The 19,245-nt window shown below is 32.1% G+C and overlaps 1 protein-coding gene across 1 annotated transcript in view; it reads left to right on the top strand.

The window, feature by feature from the left end:
• The window catches only part of LOC128161716 (prion-like-(Q/N-rich) domain-bearing protein 25), an 86,607-nt gene that overhangs the window by 43,299 nt on the left and 24,063 nt on the right, over positions 1 to 19,245 (top strand). The window contains exons 8-11 of the mRNA XM_052825079.1: positions 7,439 to 7,570; positions 9,421 to 9,552; positions 15,256 to 15,387; positions 17,385 to 17,516. Coding sequence (XP_052681039.1) covers positions 7,439 to 7,570; positions 9,421 to 9,552; positions 15,256 to 15,387; positions 17,385 to 17,516 — 528 coding nt within the window. The remainder of the gene's footprint in view (positions 1 to 7,438; positions 7,571 to 9,420; positions 9,553 to 15,255; positions 15,388 to 17,384; positions 17,517 to 19,245) is intronic.

Here is a 19,245-nt window from a genome sequence, read left to right on the forward strand (position 1 = left end):
TCTGCAAAAACTGAGGATTTATAATGAAAAAGAGGTAATGTTATGAACACAGATTTATCTGATAATGCAATTTAGTTGAAAGTTGAAATTAGGACATAGTAATTTTGCCAATAGATTATACTTTGTCAATGGAAGTAAAAAAAAAATAACCAGCTGACTTTTTTTAAAGGACAATCTATGATCTTTATTCAGGATAAACGTTTTTTATTTTAAAATTATAAAAATTGCTCATTAAATTTATAATAAAGACGTTTATTTTGACACTGTCGAAATATTAAGAAAAAGATGATATATATATATATAACTTTTGCGATTCGTGAAGGTCCCGGGGACTGTCTGTCCCTTAAATACAGTGTTCATATGTACATTTTAAAGCACTTGTTCGTCATCAAACCTCATATCGCTGACATTTTGAGATAATAACGCTAAGACGTAGATTTACGCCACCTCCGAGGTGACGTAGATTTACGACGTTACATACGACGCTGCGTAATTTACGTCGCTTTCGTGAAACACCCAAAATTAACTAAGTATTACCTACGTCCCACTTACGTACTACGTACGATTTACGATGCTTTTGTGAAACGGTTCCCAGACCTTAAATTCAAGTTCTGTAATACTTTGTGAGTTTAATATGTGAAAAATGTTTCGGTAATTAAAACATATGAACTGACAAATATGATTTCCTATTTTATCTCTATGCTACTGACATAAACCTAGGACAAGACAACGAATATATGATTTTTACAAATTTCCACCGATCTGCTTCTATAATAAATTTTGAATAACAACCAGCCTCATATTCAGCTGATGTAGCTGCCCTATCTCGTAACTCTGAAGACTAGCAGCTGATACACAGGTTCTGGCTGTAGAGTATGTATAATATTTATAGAATAAATATGCAATTAACTGCACCACGTAATTAAATGATGGAAGTAAGATCTGATTGTACCCTGGGTCAAGGCAGAATTTTTCAAAAGCTTTCAAACCAGTTTTTATGCATTTTTCGTGTTATTTGAAAACGTGTGCAGCCAATCAATTGTTAATTTTGAGTTTTAGATCATACAAAAAAAATTTGGTGCTGGTTCTAGAAAAGAGTTTGTCATTGCCATTATACCAACTTCTTGAATTCTGTCAATGCTTGAGAGAGACAGACAGACAGACAGACAGACAGACAGACAGACAGACAGACAGACAGACAGACAGACGGACGGACGGACGGACAGACAGACAGACTATGCAGTCTTATTGTTAATACTAGGTTCATGTATATGTAGCCTTAAATAGAACATTGAGCAACACTAGTCTAACAAGAAATGTCCAACAAATTAAATTACTTGTTTGTTTTTGGAAAGCTTCTTATTAATAACACTATTTTTTGATCCTGCAAAATATGACCCAATAACCCTACTGCTATTACCACTGTGACGAACTCTTAAAATATCATGATCCTCAGAATATCCTGGTATATCTGATGGTTAGGCCATGGGAGAAAAAAACTATCTATGCTGGAAGTATTCACACCCCAAGTCAGCTAATCCGGCACCGTTGGAAAAAAAAGTTCAAAAATATTAATATCACACCGTAATCTTACTTCTAAAAGTATGTAATCACATTAAAACTCTTCAAAAACATAAGCCACATCATAAGATCACTTTTTATTCCAACTAAGAGCTTTATACGGGGATGTTGTTTTAAAAACTATTCATAGAAACATACATTCTTGTAATAAAAGTCCTACTTGACCTAACTGTCTTCTAGAAAACGTATTCTTATCTAAAAGAAAGATAATTCAACTCCATCAAAATTTGCAGTTTGTTTCAGGAATTCCAACAATCATATTAGCTATGTCAATTTCAAAACCAAAGCATGCAAGTTTTGTTGTAGGGCCTGCTGTTTTGACATCAAGTGAAAGTACCTCTATTTCTTTGGTCAGTGACGTTAATTGTACCATTATAAAAAATTATTATAAGCAAAATTAAAGCCATCTATAAATAGTCATCTTCAGTATCTGATCCTGTCCTATACTGTGTTAGCCAATGCAAAAAAAAATTGCAACTATCTCCCGTAATTTACAACGTAAAGAGCAGCCCATAGGAAAACATTTATCCACATCATAGTCTGCTTGAGCAACAGGAATGAGACGAAATGCACACTGGATGTCCAATTTCTCTATAAGGCCCCCTTTCTGAATTTTTATATTATATCAACCACCCAATCACATGAAGCATATTGGACAGAACATAATTTAATGTCCACAAAAATAGTTAGTTTTGCACTTGACACTGGTTATGATTTAGGTGTAATCATGTGTCACCCCCATCTGATTTTTGAACAACTCCTAATTGGCTATCAATAATTGATCAAATAGAAAACGTTATACGACCAAGTTCTATTTCTTTAAAAACCTTAATTATTTAACAATTCATCCAGATGTTGTACAGCCGAGTTCAAAATTTTGGATGTGACATGTAATCGGGTTTCATTAATTGTACTTTAACTGTAACATTTTTGCAAATCCATCCTTTGAAAAAACTAACTGGCCCAACATCTGGGCACTCATCTAAGTACTTTGAAAAGCTCTAGACTGTAATATATATATAGATTTTCATTTAAGAGACCACAAATCACTTGGGTCAAAATCTGAAATGGGGAGGATAGACCGATAACGGGTTTTCCTTGGGGGTCAAAACTGTGGTGGATATGTCCCCTGGGTGCTTGAAAGATAGAACTTAACAGAGGTAAATAGTAGAGTGAATGAACCTTCTCACATCTGATACATAATTGCATGTATTGACAGCCAAGTCAGTAGCAGCTTTGAAATTTAAATAGTAGCATTTGTGATGCGAGGCAGTGGTAAGACTATAGTGATTTGACGGGGTTTTGTATGGTGTTGCATGAACACAAACCATAATTCATAATCTTTTTTTTTACCATAGAATAGATGTACCGATGCTTCGCCTAAGCGTGAACTGTTCGTCATACTTTCCCCAACCGTTATTTCCACCGGTACATCACGAGGTGATATCAGGCACGTAGCATCGTTTTTGAAAGTGGGGGGCCAGACTCATCCAAATATTCTTGATAAGCCAAAAAAAAAAAAAAAAGAAAAAGGGAATGTAAAGTTTCCACAAATCTTCAAAATCCTAATCCGGGGGGGGGGGGGGGGGGGTAGAGTAAACTATACTTAAAAAAAAAATTTCCCTCAAAATCCTAAAATTCCTAATCCGTTGGGGGGGGGGAGGAGGAGAAAGAGAGAAGGTGATGCAACGTTGTGTTATGCAGTTATTGTGACCTTGCGCAATACGTCATTTCTGAGATAAATCTTACTGTTTTAATGTAACGTTTCACTGAAATAAACCTTGAAATAAATCTTTCGCTCTAAATAATTTTTCTTAGAGCTTATTAATTTGATTAAATGGAAATACTGATCAAAAGACTTGAAATATTCAAGTTTGTTGACAAAAAGTTACACAAAGTTGCGAATGCTCGTTAGTTTAAATTGGCTCGAACGAGGAACAGTTGCTAGTTGTTGATGTTTTATAACACAAACACCAGTTTCATGATTAGGGATTTAAAATAGTGAATAAAGATGCTTACTGGTGGTGGAATTAAAGTCTTATGAAACATTATTTCGGTAAGTTCTTGTATATACATGTAAACACAACCAGTACGATCTTTTTCCATCGCGCCGTCAGGATGAACTCCTTGATAGTTAATGTAGTTTGAAGTTTCATAAACTGCACAAAGCAAATTGAAAGTTTGAAGGTGGGTTAATCTTATAAAAAATCTTGACAAACAAGAAAAAATGTCTTTTGGTTACGGTTATGTATAACTTTGCAAAAAGAGTTGGGGGGGAGGCTAACAACCCCCCCCCCCCCCCCTAGCCTTTTTGTAGTAGATATAGTAATGTTGAAAGTACTAGCAAATCTTCGAAAATAGGTCACTGAAGCGGTGAAGCGAGAGGCTGTGTCAAAAATAGTTCGGACCGGAAGTATTTGATAAAGCATCCCCCGTTTCATATAGCAAAGGTTTATCACACGGGTAATATACACCACACGTATGAGATTTTATTGTACAAGTATTTATTGGCAAAATATAATGATTGAATTTTGAAGAACCCATTGATTGAATGTATGCATTATATTTTTGAAAATTGTAGTTTTGTAATATTTGGATAGAACAATGTATTGTTAATGTTGATTTGATTACTAAAAGTTTCAATCAAGGACTCAAAGACCAGTTTGTGCATAAACAATCGGTTCCCATTAAAAATTCTTCCAAAGTTCGTGTAATTAAAAGTTTTGAATAAAGTTTTGAAATTGAAAAGTACTTGTGAATGCATATTTTAGTTTAAAAATATAGAAAATTATTTGTTAAATTTCAAATGTAAATTTATTGTCTTGCTGTAAAAAAACTGGTAGATGTTTAGGCATTCTTCTTTATGAAAGACGTTTTGCCGTGTGTAATGATATTAATCTGCAGATAGTCAATGATTTGCATTTTGTGTAAAAATGAAATGCTTTTTAAAGTATTGGAATAAAAATACTTGTAACTAAAATTTTGTAAATGACTAGCTACTTTTAATTTTTTGAATTAATGTCTACTTCAGAACTCACAACACCTCCTTTATATATTTTCGAAATTTATAGAATTAGTCTGTTCTCCTTGAACATTTATACATTTTTCCACAATGTCTGTTATCTATACTGTACCTCTGATGTTGCATGTAATTTGTAAAAAAATATATATGTGTACTTCATGTACCGGCACGTTTACGGTTTGAGTGAAATAAATTAAATTGAACTCAAGAGCCCCCCCCCCCCGTTTTTTTTTTAATTATTGGGTTTAGAAAATCGGTGAAATTTTGTAAGAAACACCCAATCTGCTTTAGATCAATCAACATTTACAGCGAGTTTGGCTGTTCCTTTTCCAGGAATATAATAACGAACATATAGGCCTATAAACTTTCACGGTAACACTGCTGTTCAAATTTGGAAACGATAATTTTTAAATTTACACACGTACATGATCGGTCCTCAGAATAAGCGTCGTAAAGAAAAGCTATGAGTGATGCATCAACTCCTTCAGCGCATTCCAAGCGGCAGATATACCATTTAAGTACATCACTGGCTATCTAGTTAACACACAGTTTACAAAAGTCGCTTATACATACCATTCTTTGTCGACATATCAGGTGTTTTCGTCCACGATCGCCTTTCCTTGGATGGTTATGTCCAGTTGCATATTCCAGCGATCTCACATGAAAACTACTTTTATTACGAGTTTTTCTGCACAGTGAATAATATCACAAGCTATCGCATGTATTTTCCTTTCGTTTTCATTTCAGCCGGTTCAGATTTTAACTCACTACTAGTATTTGTGTTTAATCCATTAAATTCAGCTCAATAGCTCTGCATCAGCTGAAGGCGCATCCATTTTGAATATTGTTGCTGTTTTTGTTTTGTATTCATACGCGCCGCTTCATTTACATTATTTCCATTTTTGATCAATGACACTTCACATTTTTTTTTATTTGAAAATATTTTATTAAATGATAAGAAATGAAGATAATAATTTTTCTATTGATCGACGTATCAAAGAAAAAATTGACCGGAAAACTTTTTCATCAATGCGCTACGCGCATTGATGAAGTTTTCCGGTCATTTTTTTCTTTGATACGTCGATCAATAGAAAAATTATTATCTTCATTTCTTAAATCATAAAAAACATTACTCGTTTTATCAACACTTTCTGCAAATACGTACTTAGATTCTTTAGTTTTTAACAACGAAAAATTCTGAGTGACATATGGCCTAACAGACAAATGCTCCAGTAACTATATTCAATATTTGGCCAAAATTTTAAGTTTGAATGGTCGAAATTCAAATTACGTAATCGGAATGTTTTGGTCATTTGCACATCTTGACGTTTCTTTCTGAATACCTTCAAAAGTTTATGAAAATTGGTCTAAGAGGAGTTGTGCTGACAAATAAGTCATTACTACAAGTTATCAATATACAGATAAAATTCTATAATCCAATGGAGTCCGATTAGTGAACTAAACTAAACTAATGTGAACCATGTTTAAAAATAATGATTATCGTTACTTAATAAAATCTGTCAATTTTATCAAGCTGTTCAAAAAAGAATAAACCATTTCTCTGATATGAACTGTTAAAAAACATATTTCTTCTGCAGTGGCTTTTAAAGCATTTGAATAGGGGTAGGGAGTTATTATATACTTATACACTCTGGAAGACCTATCTGTATATTTATTACCTGTAGTAATGACCTATTTGTCAGCACAACTCCTCTTAAACTGCTTTTACTAATGGTTAACGTTATAGCAATATATTTCATACAAAGCTGAGACACAACTGTGTATTAAATTATGTTTATTGTATACGTAATTTTAGAAATAATTCGTTGTGTTAATGAAGAAAAAGAGAAGATTTGTATTCTTTCTTTTTTTTTTTTTGTGTAAAAATTACTCTACAGCGAGAAACAACTTGTTTGATTAATTATTTATGCTAGATTTAGTCAATTTTGACACTTATTTTTTTTTTTATATGGTAACAATAAACTACCTTAACATATAAACATACATATCAATAAAAGCATTTATGTTTTTGTGCTTAAGTTAAAAGACGAATCATTGAGATTCAAATGATTTGTCTTGTAGAAAACTATTGTTATATTTAAGAAGAAAAAGTAGGTTCTTTAAAATTTTGTCTGATCCTTTTGAGCAATCAATAAAAACAATCCACTGTATAGTACGTTTTGCGAAGGGGTTATGGGCGAGGCTACTGTACAGCCAGTTTTTTTGGGGAGGGGGCTACTTAAGCTACAATTCCAACTTCTTTTTAAAGTATAGTGCTTTTATAAAGTGAATCTTTAAAGATAACAGTTGGTAGTTGACATCAATTGGAAATATGAAATGGTATATAAGTCCAAGTCTGAACGTATTGTCAACATTTATAATAATGTAAATCAATTAGGTAAATATGTCATGATATTTGTTCCGAATCCTCCACATATAGTTTTTTTTTATAAAGATTAAAAATTATTGTATTTCAAAGAAAGAACCCTTGTAGCGTATGCTTAAACATGCGATACTTAACGAGGCCGAGTACAGTTTGAGTACGCATGCTTTCACGCAGCGTTTCATTTGCATTGTGACGTCATCTTATTATTGGTTGACGCAATGACATGTAAAAAAAATATATTATGGCAGAACAAATTAGACCCGGTCTCTTTAATAATGAAGACATTATTGTAAAAAAAAAAATTCACATCTTTTTTTTCACAGTATTTTAGTAAAAAAAAATCACATCTATTTTGCATTTTCTTAAATACTCTTCTCATAAATTGAAAAGAATAAAAGACATTTAAAATATGTTTTTAAGTTAACCCTTATGATTTTCGTTTTTTGAAGGGAACATCCCCGTTGGTTCCTTTTGTTTATACGATAGACAATGCACAGGAACTACATATGCAAGTGTATGTAGATCATTGGTGTGTGCATGTCAAACAGGATACACGCTTTTTGGCAACAAATGTTATAAAGGTAACTATTGATTAACAAAATATTTTGAGCATTCGTTCATAAATACACAGCCGCATAACAACATTTGAAACACTAATCAAGTATATCAGGCAGTTAAAAATATATGCCATTTGATCTGGTCAAAACTAATAAAAAAGCGATTTCAAGTCTTACCTACACGACAATAGCCATGGGAATACGCAGGCGCTTTGTAAGCATTTATTTTACCTTTTCAGGGAATGTTTACAAAGTCAAGTATTCCTAGATCTAAAATCACCGAGTATCCTTTAAAAATTTCTTCAATTTTCGACTTTTTACCACTTTTATTGTTATTTAATCCCTGTATTTGACTCAGACGTTTCCACCAAACTAAAAAGTTCAAACATGGTGATGTTAAATTGTAAAACTACGATGATGCGGTTGGTTTAAAATATTAATGGTGTTTCAATCCAAATTTCTTGGAGCAGACAAACGCATCCCTGAGCTATAGGTTGGCTCTACTGCAAACGGCAGTTGAATAATGAAATTGAAATGCAAGTAAACGAAAATACGATCCTTATCTTTAAGCTTAAAATTATCAAGCAGTTTGATCTTCTGCCGCAGTGACGTTTAGTTTGACATATTTGTGAACAGTGAAAATAAAACCTATTCCAGCTTAAAGAAGAATTTTATAACTTTTTTATTTTATGAAAATTTGATAAATATTTTCTATACTAGTACATGAAATCATTATGACATGTTAAGTTTAAGCAAACAAATATGTATAATCAACGTTAATTGAAATGAAGACATATGTTAAGCATATGTCTAAAACAAAACACATTATAAAGATTGTCCAACGTATGCTTTTCATTTCTTACAAAATAAGTATGTTAAATATATTTTTGTAAGCAAATTTTTGTCATATTTTTAGAATTACTGTGAAAATTATTATGTTAAATGTATGTCTACGTAATTTCAAAAAATAATGTTCAAAACATATCTTAAACACTTGTTGCAATAAACAATTCAAAAAAGTGTTAAAAAAATAATGTTCAAGATATATCTTGAACACTTGTTGCAATAAACCCCCTTACGGCAAATCTGGTACTGCTTTTTGTAGGTCAAATTGATAATGTTTAGTGAATTTTGACGTAAAATCCCCAAAAATATATTAATTACCCCTGCAAGAGAGCAATACCGCAGTTATCGAGAAAGATTTTATTTAAGAGTGAATAATAATACACAAAAATTATTAAGAAATGGTATAATTTATCATATAGTGCTACTTTCAGATTTGATAAATTTATTCATTTATTTTGCAAAATCCCTTAAACTATTTAGCATTGATTGAAAAGTTCTGTAGAATTATTAGAAATCGTGGTGACTGAATTTTCGTAGTATTAATTGGTAGCCCTCATCCACGAATTTTCATCTCCGACGAAAACAAATTATAAAAATGTTCGCTTCTTTTTTAAACTGAAAAGCGACGCAACTACGAGCTTACATCCCCACAAATAAGCAAAAATCCCACAATTCACAAAACTTGGCCCCATCGAACTGAACATAATTCCACAGTTTTGAAAATTAGAAAGACGATGTTCATACTTGTAATGTGACTTAATGTTAAGTTTTGATTTTGAGTCAACATTTATTAATTGCGTGTTTAAGATGTTAGATTTTTACTGTATGATTTTTCTTAAGCATGCCTTATTAAAAATGAAGATGGCATTACTTCAAAAAATGTTTTCACATTTAAATCTGAATTATACAGGTACCTTCTGTTGGTAGGTAATTTGATATATAAACATTGTTTTCCCCTTGTGCTATTTTAATAAATGGAATAATATAATAAACACCTTGAATACGTTTTATTTTTTCTCTTTTTATAGTGAACATTGCAGTTGATAATTCATGTTCATACGATTGGCAATGCACTGGAACCCAACTTGCAGGTTCTTGTAATTTTAGTGTGTGTACATGTGAAACAGGATACATGGTGATTGACAACAACTGTTATCAAGGTAAACAAATTTGCACCATATTTTGAAAATTTATCTTAATAAACCCGACCTAACAGAAGGCAGAGCTGAACCCGTGTAGAGAGCTGAGACAGAGCAAACCCAGAGCGAAAACAACGACGGCTTCCTAACATCCAGACATGTCTTAAACTTATTAGAACCCGACACTCTTAATTAATGAAACATTTTGTCAATTGCTTAAATGGCATAGCTAGTTAAGAGTATTTCGGCGGTATTAATAGCACATGTCATTTTTGAATTGTAATAAAGCCCGCCTCGTCAGAAGTTCACCTTATGCATAAACCAATTAATCTCTTTGAACTTCATTTGGTTTTAATTTGGATCTAATTATTAGATCACCTATATTTTTGTGTTTACTGTATGCAACCATAGGAGGGGTCGTGAATAATATTTTGCATACTTCGTCATGTTGTATGTTATCCCAGTATTTCATAAGTCATTTCCTTAACCCTTTAATACATGGGTTAAATTTGGTAACCAAAACGTTCGGTACAACCTTTTAAGTGTTTTTCTTCTTTTGTTTATTGAGAAGATCCATTCTATTTGCAGAAAGAGTTTCTTGCATAATAGGTTCAATTTCTGGTTGTTGTAACCTCTTTTTTTCGAGATGAGTTTTGCAATCTTTGAAAATATTTTGTAATACAGCCTGATCGATAGTATTTCTCAGATGTCTGGTACATTCTCCTTTAATTAGGCCCTTGAAAACTGATGAGCTATGAGCACTTTGTCTGTGCAGGTATTGGAAGCTGTTAGTAGGTTTGAGCGAATGTCTAATCGCTGGCTATCTGAGAATCTTGTTCCTTTGTATATGGTCGTGTCTAAGAAATTGACATTGGTGTGAGATAATTCATAAGTAAATCTCAGATATTTATGACAATAGTTACCTATGTCAAAAAATTCTTTAATTTCATCCGGGCTTCCATTGAATAGAATAAAGCCGTCATCTCTATATCTGCTTTGATAGATAAGATTGTCGGCATGTTGAAATTTGGATACTACATCATCAGTGATGTCTTTCATACGTATATCTGTAATTTCTGGTGACGGGCGTGCCCCCATCGCCGCACCTATAATTTGTTTGTAATATTTTTCGTTAAACTCAAAAAAATTGTTTTCAAGTATGCATCTGAGAAAAAAGATTAGATCAGAACTGCAAGGTCGAGGTAATTATAGACTAGAATTGTCTGCTAAATATGCTTTCTCGACAGAATAAAGTAATTCATGAAATTCCATGTTGGTATACTGCTTGTCACGTCAAAAGTAACAAAGATGGCATTTTCAGGTACAATCAGAGATTCGATTTTTAGTATAAAATCAGACGTGTCCTTGATGTAAGAATTCTGTTTCTGAACGATGGGCACAAGGAAATGATCAGAGTAGTGACCTATATTTTCCGTTGGTGTGCCGCATTGAGAGATAATTGGTCGACCAGGTGGAATTTTTCGGAGGCTGCATTGGCCTTTAAAAAGTGCATCAAGCACTTTTTTGTGTATTTTATGTATTCTAGGGAGCAAATACAGACTCCCACATTTCAAATTGACATTTATATTTGTGATTAAAAACCGATAGGTTTCCTTGTCTAAAGTTTTGTTATGATACATCTCATAAAACTTTATATTAAATGCTCTGATGTAGAGTTTCTTAATCAGGTTTTTCTGTCTGGACATATACATGTAATAGGCAGAATCGAGTTGTCTCATACCTTCTGAGGTATATTGATCTCTGTCCATTATAACAATTGTGTTGCTTTTGTCCGCCTTTTTAATTACAATCCCAAGATTATTTGTTAATGAGACAAATGCTTCTCTCATGTTAAGTGAGATTGTCTTCAAAACATTTTATTGGCATTGACGTAAATTCGAATTTAGTCTTATTGATATCCTTTTCTTATGCATCACAAGTGTGTTCTTGTATGTAACCTTAGCGCTGTCTAAAAGGATGCAGTGAATTGTCTTCGGAATTGCTGAACATATATTTGCATCTTACTTTTCGTCAGAATCTCTTAGTACAATGTTTTTGGCATTGTCCGACTTAGGACTTGGTATAAACTTTAGTCCTTTACTTAAAAGAGATTGTTCAGCACATGTCAAACAATGTTTTGACAAGTTTAAAACTTGCATTTCAGTTTTCTTTAAATTCTTTAGCTGCAAGTTACGAGCAGAGATAGATCGTACTCGTAAAAGAGCATTCTTAGGCTGCAAGTTACGAGCAGAGATAGATCGTACTCGTAAAAGAGCATTCTTTGGCTGAAAGGTACGAGCAGAGATAGATCGTACTCGTAAAAGAGCCTTTTTGGATATCTGTTCTCTTTAAAACGTCTACCCATTTTGATTGTCACATGCATAAAACGTAAATGAATGAAAAAGGTTTACACCGATGCCAATTTGTATGTAGCGCAAGTGCAAGCTTAGACACGCCTACAATCGTTGTAAAGAAAGATGAAACACATATTTAATAATGTTAGAAAACGGCGTAAAAAGCCAGTATCATAAAAATAATAACGTAAAATATGTTAAATCAAGAGTCCATCAAAACAAATGTATATTCTGATATACTGATTTGAAAATCGTAATGTTCCTTTGATGGAGTGATTAAAAAGACACCAGTCACTATTTCAATAAGACTTATAATTTGTCCGCCTAATTCCACGAAATGTTCCTTGGCCTCTGGGGCGCCTATAAGTGGTAGGGTCAGGTCCGGATGTGTCTCGAGAAGAGGATGGCTGTCCATTATGGAGGTTGTCCCGAAAAGCTTTCAAGCCCTTGGTGTGATCAACCTGCGCTTCTTTAATTTGTCTATCTAATTTTCTTTTAGTATCCGCGCTAACTTTTGTTTTAGATCCAAGTTTTGGAAATGTTTTACTCCTCACATTGTTTATTTCTTTGTTTTTGTTCTCAATACAACTCTCAAAATAATCCGTCAGGTTTTTCAGTGTTTTCTGTCGTTCAGTTTTCTGAGTATCCTTCCAGAATTTAACAAAATCGTCGTTCTCCTATGGATTAGTTAAGTTAACATGACACTGAAATTTTAGTGAGAGCCAGCTTGGAAAGGTACTAGTTCTCAAAGCAAATTTCAGACTCTCATTCTTTTTGGCAAGTTCTTGTTGATCTTGCTTTAATTTGTGGATAGTTCCAATAGACGGCTCAATTTCATCCTTTAGTAGTAAGTCGGTTTCCGCAACATCTTCATTAAGTTTTATGGCTAAATCCAACTCGTCATCCTCTCGCAGATAAACTGATTCTTGATTGCAGGGAATGATTTTATCTTCAATTACAGATATATGTATAAAAGACATCACTGATGATGTAATATCTAAATTTCAACATGCCGACAAACTTATCTATCACGGCAGAATAGCAATGACTTCTTTATTCTATCTAATGGAAGCCCGGATGAAATTAAAGAATTTTTTTTCATAGGTAACACTTGTCATTAATATCTGAGATTTACTTATGAATTATCTCACACGACCTATGGCCTATATATTAGCAAAGTTTTACAAAATTATGTGCAAGGGATCAGGGGAGTTTTACAGAAAAAAATTCCAGTAACTATATTCAATATTTGGCCAAAATTTTAAGTTTGAATGGTCGAAATTCAAATTACGTAATCGGAAATTTTTGGTGATATGCACATCTTCACGTTTCTTTCTGAATACCTTCAAAGTTTTATGAAAATTGGTTTAAGAGAAGTTGTGCTGACAAACATGTCATTACTACAAGTTATCAATATACGGATAAAATTCTATATTCCAATGGAGTCCGATTAGTGAACTAAACTAAACTAATGTGAACCATGTTTAAAAATAATGATTATCGTTACTTAATAAAATCTGTCAATTTTATCAAGCTGTTCAAAAAAGAATAAACCATTTCTCTGATATGAACTGTTAAAAAACTTTTCTTTTGCAGCGGCTCTTTAGGCAATAGAATAGGGTAGGGAGTTATTAGATACTCATACACATGGAAAACCTATCCGTATATTTATTACCTGTAGTAATGACCTGTTTGTCAGCACAACTCCTCTTAAGCTGCTTTTACTTATGGTAAACGTTGTAGCAATATATTTCATACAAAGCTGAGACACAGCTGTGTATTAAATTATGTTTATTGTATACGTAATTTTAGAAATAATTCGTTGTGTTGATAAAGAAAAAGAGAAGATTTGTATTCTTTCTTTTTTTTTTTGTATAAAAATTACTCTACAGCGAGAAACAACTTGTTTGATTAATTTTTTATGCTAGATTTAGTCAATTTTGACCCATATTTTTATATTGGAACAATAAACTACCTTCACAAATAAACATACATATCAATAAAAGCATTTATGTTTTTGTGCCTAAGTTAATAGACGAATCTTTGAGATTTAAATAATTTGTCTTAAAGAAAACACTTGTTATATTTAAGAGGAAAAAGTAGGTTCTTAAAAATTTTGTCTGATCCTTTTGAGCAATCAATAAAAACAATCCACCGTTTAGTACGTTTTGCGAAGGGGTATGGGCGAGGCTACTGTACAGCCAGTTTTTTGTTCGGGACGGAGCTACTTAAGCTACAATTCCACCTTCCTTTTAAAGTATAGTGCTTTTATGAAGTGAATCTTTAAAGATAACAGTTGGTAGTTGAAATCAATTGGAAATATGAAATGGTATATTAGTCAAAGTCTGAACGTATTGTCAACATTTATTTAACATATGATTAATAATATTACACTAATATGTGCAATCTATGTTTTAATTAAACCATTAGTAATACATGTTTTCTTTATATATATAATAAAAATAGTTTTCAAAAACAGTTTTTACATACAATGGAAAATTTTTATTTCAAACTATATTCAACAGATGTTCAACATGTGTTACAATTGTAATTATGTACGTAAAGCAAAGTAAAAAATACATGAAAAAGTATGTTAAATTTGAAATAGTGATTTTTTTTTCCAAATGCATCAAACAGTTTTTACACTGAATAGATAATGTAAAACCAATTAGGTAAATATGTGATGATATTTGTTCCGAATCCTCCGCATAAAGTTTTTTATAAAGCCTTAAAATTATTGTATTTCAAAGAAAGAACCCTTGATGCGTATGACTCTGCTTAAACGTGCGATACTTAACGAGGCCGAGTACAGTTTGAGTACGCATGCTTTCACGCAGCGTTTCATTTGCATTGTGACGTCATCTTTTTTATTGGTTGACGCAATGACATGTAAGAAAAATCATTAAAAATTTAGGGCAGAACAAATTAGACCAGGTCTCTAGGTTCATGAAAATCGACCGTCTGGTTCTTTTTAGGGACCATCTCAAAATAGAGGTACATTTACTCTAGAAAGATATAGGAAACTGTCGTTTTCCGCACATCAAAGCAGTTTTAAAAAATACTACAATAGCTTTTTTTCTAATATTGTTATATATGATTAGTAATATCATTTCCTACCTTATATGTTAAAAACACAAAATTCATAACGTCACAAAAGCGCAATGAAATAAAAATTTCCTTTAACAATCTAAATATTTTTATCTGTTTTTGTTTATTGTGTTCAATTCTATAAATGATATCGAAACAAATTCATAAGAAGAATAGATCAACTCTATTATATTAGAATGCACAAAAACATGCGCAATGCAAACTAAAGTCGGCCTCCTTAAAATATGTTTAAGATAATCCTTATGCTGTTCGTTTTTTGAAGGGAACGTCCCCGTTGGTTACTCTTGTGTACACGATAGACAATGCACAGGAACTACATATGCAAGTGTATGTAGATCATCGGTGTGTACATGTCAAACAGGATACACGCTTTTTGACAACAAATGTTATAAAGGTAACTATTGGTTAACAAAATATTTTGAGCATTCGTTCATAAATACACAGCCGCATAACAAACATTTGAAACACTAATCAAGTATATCAGGCAGTTTAAAATATATGCCTTTTGATCTGGTCAAAACTAATGAAAAAGCGATTTCAAGTCTTATCCACACCACAATAGCACGTGGGAATACGCAGGCGCTTTGTATGCATTTATTTTTCCTTTTCAGGGAATGTTAACAAAGTCAAGAAATCACCGCGTATCCTTTAAAAAATTCTTTAATATTCGACTTTTTATCACTTTTATTGTTATTTAATCCCTGTATTTGACTCAAACGTTTCCACCAAACTAAAAAGTTCAAATATAGTGATGTCAAATTGTAAAACTACGATGATGACAGTTGGTTGTTGAAATATTAATGGTGTTCAATCCAAATTTCTTGGAGCAGACAAACGCATCCCTCAGCTGTAGGTTGTAGGTTAGCTCTACTGAAAACGGCAGTTGAATAATGAAATTGAAATGCAAGTAAACGAAAATACGATCCTTATCTTTAAGCTTAAAATTATCCAGCAGTTTGATCTTCTGCCGCAGTGACGTTTAGTTTGACATATTTGTGAACAATGAAAATAAAACCTATTCCAGCTTAAAGAAGAATTTTATAACGTTGTTTTTTTTTATGAAAATTTGATTAACATTTGTTATACTGTGGTTTCATTAATATTCAAGGGTATCAATTTTCGTGGATAAGGTGAAAATCACAGTTTCAAGGATAAATAAATTCGTGGTCAATGACCCTATCAATATAAATTATTTGCAGAAATTGCACTCCAATGAACATTTAATTTCATAAATTAACTCAACAACGTAATTCACGAAAATTGGTATTCAACGAATATTGATGAAACCACAGTTCATGAAATCATAATGCCATGTTAAGTTTAAGCAAACAAATATGTATAATCAACGTTAATTGAATTGAAGCCATATGTTGAGCATATGTCGAAAACAAACACATTATAAAGATTGTCCAACGTATGCTTTTCATTTCTTACAACATAAGTATGTTAAATACATCTATATTTTTGTAAGCAAATGTTCGTCATATTTTTAAAAATACTGTGAAAATTATTATGTTAAATGTATGTCTACGTAATTTCAAAAAAATAATGTTCAAAACATATCTTGAACACTTGTTGCAATTAACCCCTTTACGGCAAATCTGATACTGCTTTTTGTAGGTCAAATTGATAATGTTTAGTTAAATTTTGACGTAAAATCCCCCCAAATGTTTAAATTACCCCTTTAAGAGAGCAATACCGCAGTTATCGAGAAAAACTCAATTTTAGAGGGTGTAATAATACACAAAAATTATTAAGTAATGGTGTAATCTATCAAAAAGTGCTACTTTAAAATTTGATAAATTTATTCATGTATTTTGCAAAACCCCTTAAACTGTTTAGAATTGATTGAAAAGTACTGTAGAATCATTAGACATCGTGGTGTCTCAAATTTTGTAGTATTAATTGGTAGCCCTCACCCACGAATTAACATCTTCGACGAAAGCAAATTATAAAAATGTTAGCTTCTTTTTGAAACTGAAAAGCGACGCAACTACGAGCTTACATCCCCACAAATAAGCAAAAATCCCACAATTCACAAAACTTGGCCCCATCGAATTGAACATAATTCCACAGATTTGAAAAATAGAAAGACGATGTTCATACTTGTAACGTAACTTCAATGTTAAGTTTTGATTTTGAATCAACATTTATTAATTGCGTGTTTAAGATGTTACATCTTTACGATATGATTTTTCTTAAGCATGCCTTATCAAAAATGACGACGGCATTTCTTCATAAAATGTTTTCACATTTAAATCTAAATTATACAGGTACCTTCTGTTAGTGGGTCATTTGATATATAAACATTGTTTTCCCCTTGTGCTATTTTCATAAATGGAATAATATAATAAACACCTTGAATACGTTTTATATTTTCTCTTTTTATAGTGAACATTGCAGTTGATAATTCATGTTCATACGATTGGCAATGCACTGGAACCCAACTTGCAGGTTCTTGTAATTCTAGAGTGTGTACATGTGAAACAGGATACATGGTGATTGACAACAACTGTTATCAAGGTAAACAAATTTGCACCATATTTTGAAAATTTATCTTAATAAACCCGACCTAACAGAAGGCAGAGCTGAACCCGTGTAGAGAGCTGAGACAGAGTAAACCCAGAGCGAATACAGATGGCATACACTGATACAACTTACGGACCAATGAATCGGAATATCGTGTTGACAAATCATTGTGTCGCCCACTCAGATCTCAAGTTAAACGCGTTAACCAATGTGAACGCCGATCAATTAAGTCTTCTGTTCACATCTCATTTGTTTCTAATCACGTAAAACGAAAATCGGCGTTTACGATCAACATTGTACAGTCAACATGTAAACATTTTAATGTTTATATACACTGCACATGCAAATGCACGTACATGTATATAGATACACTATATGCATTTTTAATAAGTTAATTTTTTTTTTTTTTTTTTTTTTTTTATTGAGTTTTTCACTTTCACAACATATATACATACATACATGACTTATCTTGTACATGTATTTATATAAATTTCTTGAAAAGCTTCTAAGTATATGATTATTCTATATTATACAGTTCTTATGTAGTGAAAGTAAATTTTGAGAGAGAGAGAGAGAGAGAGAGAGTAAATGAAGGGGAGAGAGCAAGGAAAAGGTTTGGGGCATTGTTCATATATGAATATAAAACTTAAACCATAATCATGTGATAGATCCCTGTTCTACAGGGATACTTAAGGGAGGAAAAAAGGATAAAACACGAAAAAAGGACATCACAGTTCAAAACAAGATTGAGATGAGACACATAAAGAGACAATTTAACTATATATAGTACAATGCTATAGCTTATCACATATATTTTGCCAATGGCTTTCATACTCCTAATATCTACAATTTTTCATTAGCATATATTTTTCAGTCAAGAGCCTTTCTATTACAATAGAAATTATTAATAAGTTAATAATAAGTAAGTTATATTTTCATGAAAGTTGAGGTTTAATCGTGTAAATACATATACATATAAATATATTAACACAGATAAAAAATAGATTTACTATATTTAAAGACCTCCTTCGCGATTATTAACCGGTCGGTACATTTGTAAATAATATTTGGGATGCTATTGACAACATCTTGACAAACCCAGTGGGCACGCAATGTTGTTTCAACGTTGAGAAATGGTTAAAATCAAGTTGCAACTTTGATCAACCATTATTCAACGTTTAATCAACGTTGAGGTTTCAACGTTGAAACCCAAACCATAACTCAACGTTGATTCCACGTTGAAGACCCAACTTATTTTCAACGTTGAAGACATCAACCACTGTTCAACGTTGAAGCAACGTTTTAATATATAAATGAAAATGGACACATATTTTCAAATTTAAACTTCCTTATCATTTGTTAAATTTATGTTTTACTCATATTTTGTAAAGTGAAAGCATTAAATGATGTGTTTTTACAAATGTTAAATGTTAATTTGAATACATTTTTTATTTTTTTTATTTTCCAATGAAATTATTATATTGTTGTCTTATCCAATTAAAATATAAATTGTCTTTTAAATGAAAAGTTAATTTAATTTTGCACATTACATTTTTACCCCAAAAAAATTGTTTTCCTACAAGAATTTTGAGATTAAGCTGTGCGTACAGCAAGTGGCTAATTGCATTTTAACTGTGTCAGTGAGAAGTGAGAAGCACGGACCCATCACTACTGCAAGCACTGCTGATCTAGGGGGTTGTGCAATTTACCAGGCTGCTCTATG

This window comes from Crassostrea angulata, chromosome 8 (assembly GCF_025612915.1).
Source record: "Crassostrea angulata isolate pt1a10 chromosome 8, ASM2561291v2, whole genome shotgun sequence".
Taxonomy (NCBI): domain Eukaryota; kingdom Metazoa; phylum Mollusca; class Bivalvia; order Ostreida; family Ostreidae; genus Magallana; species Magallana angulata.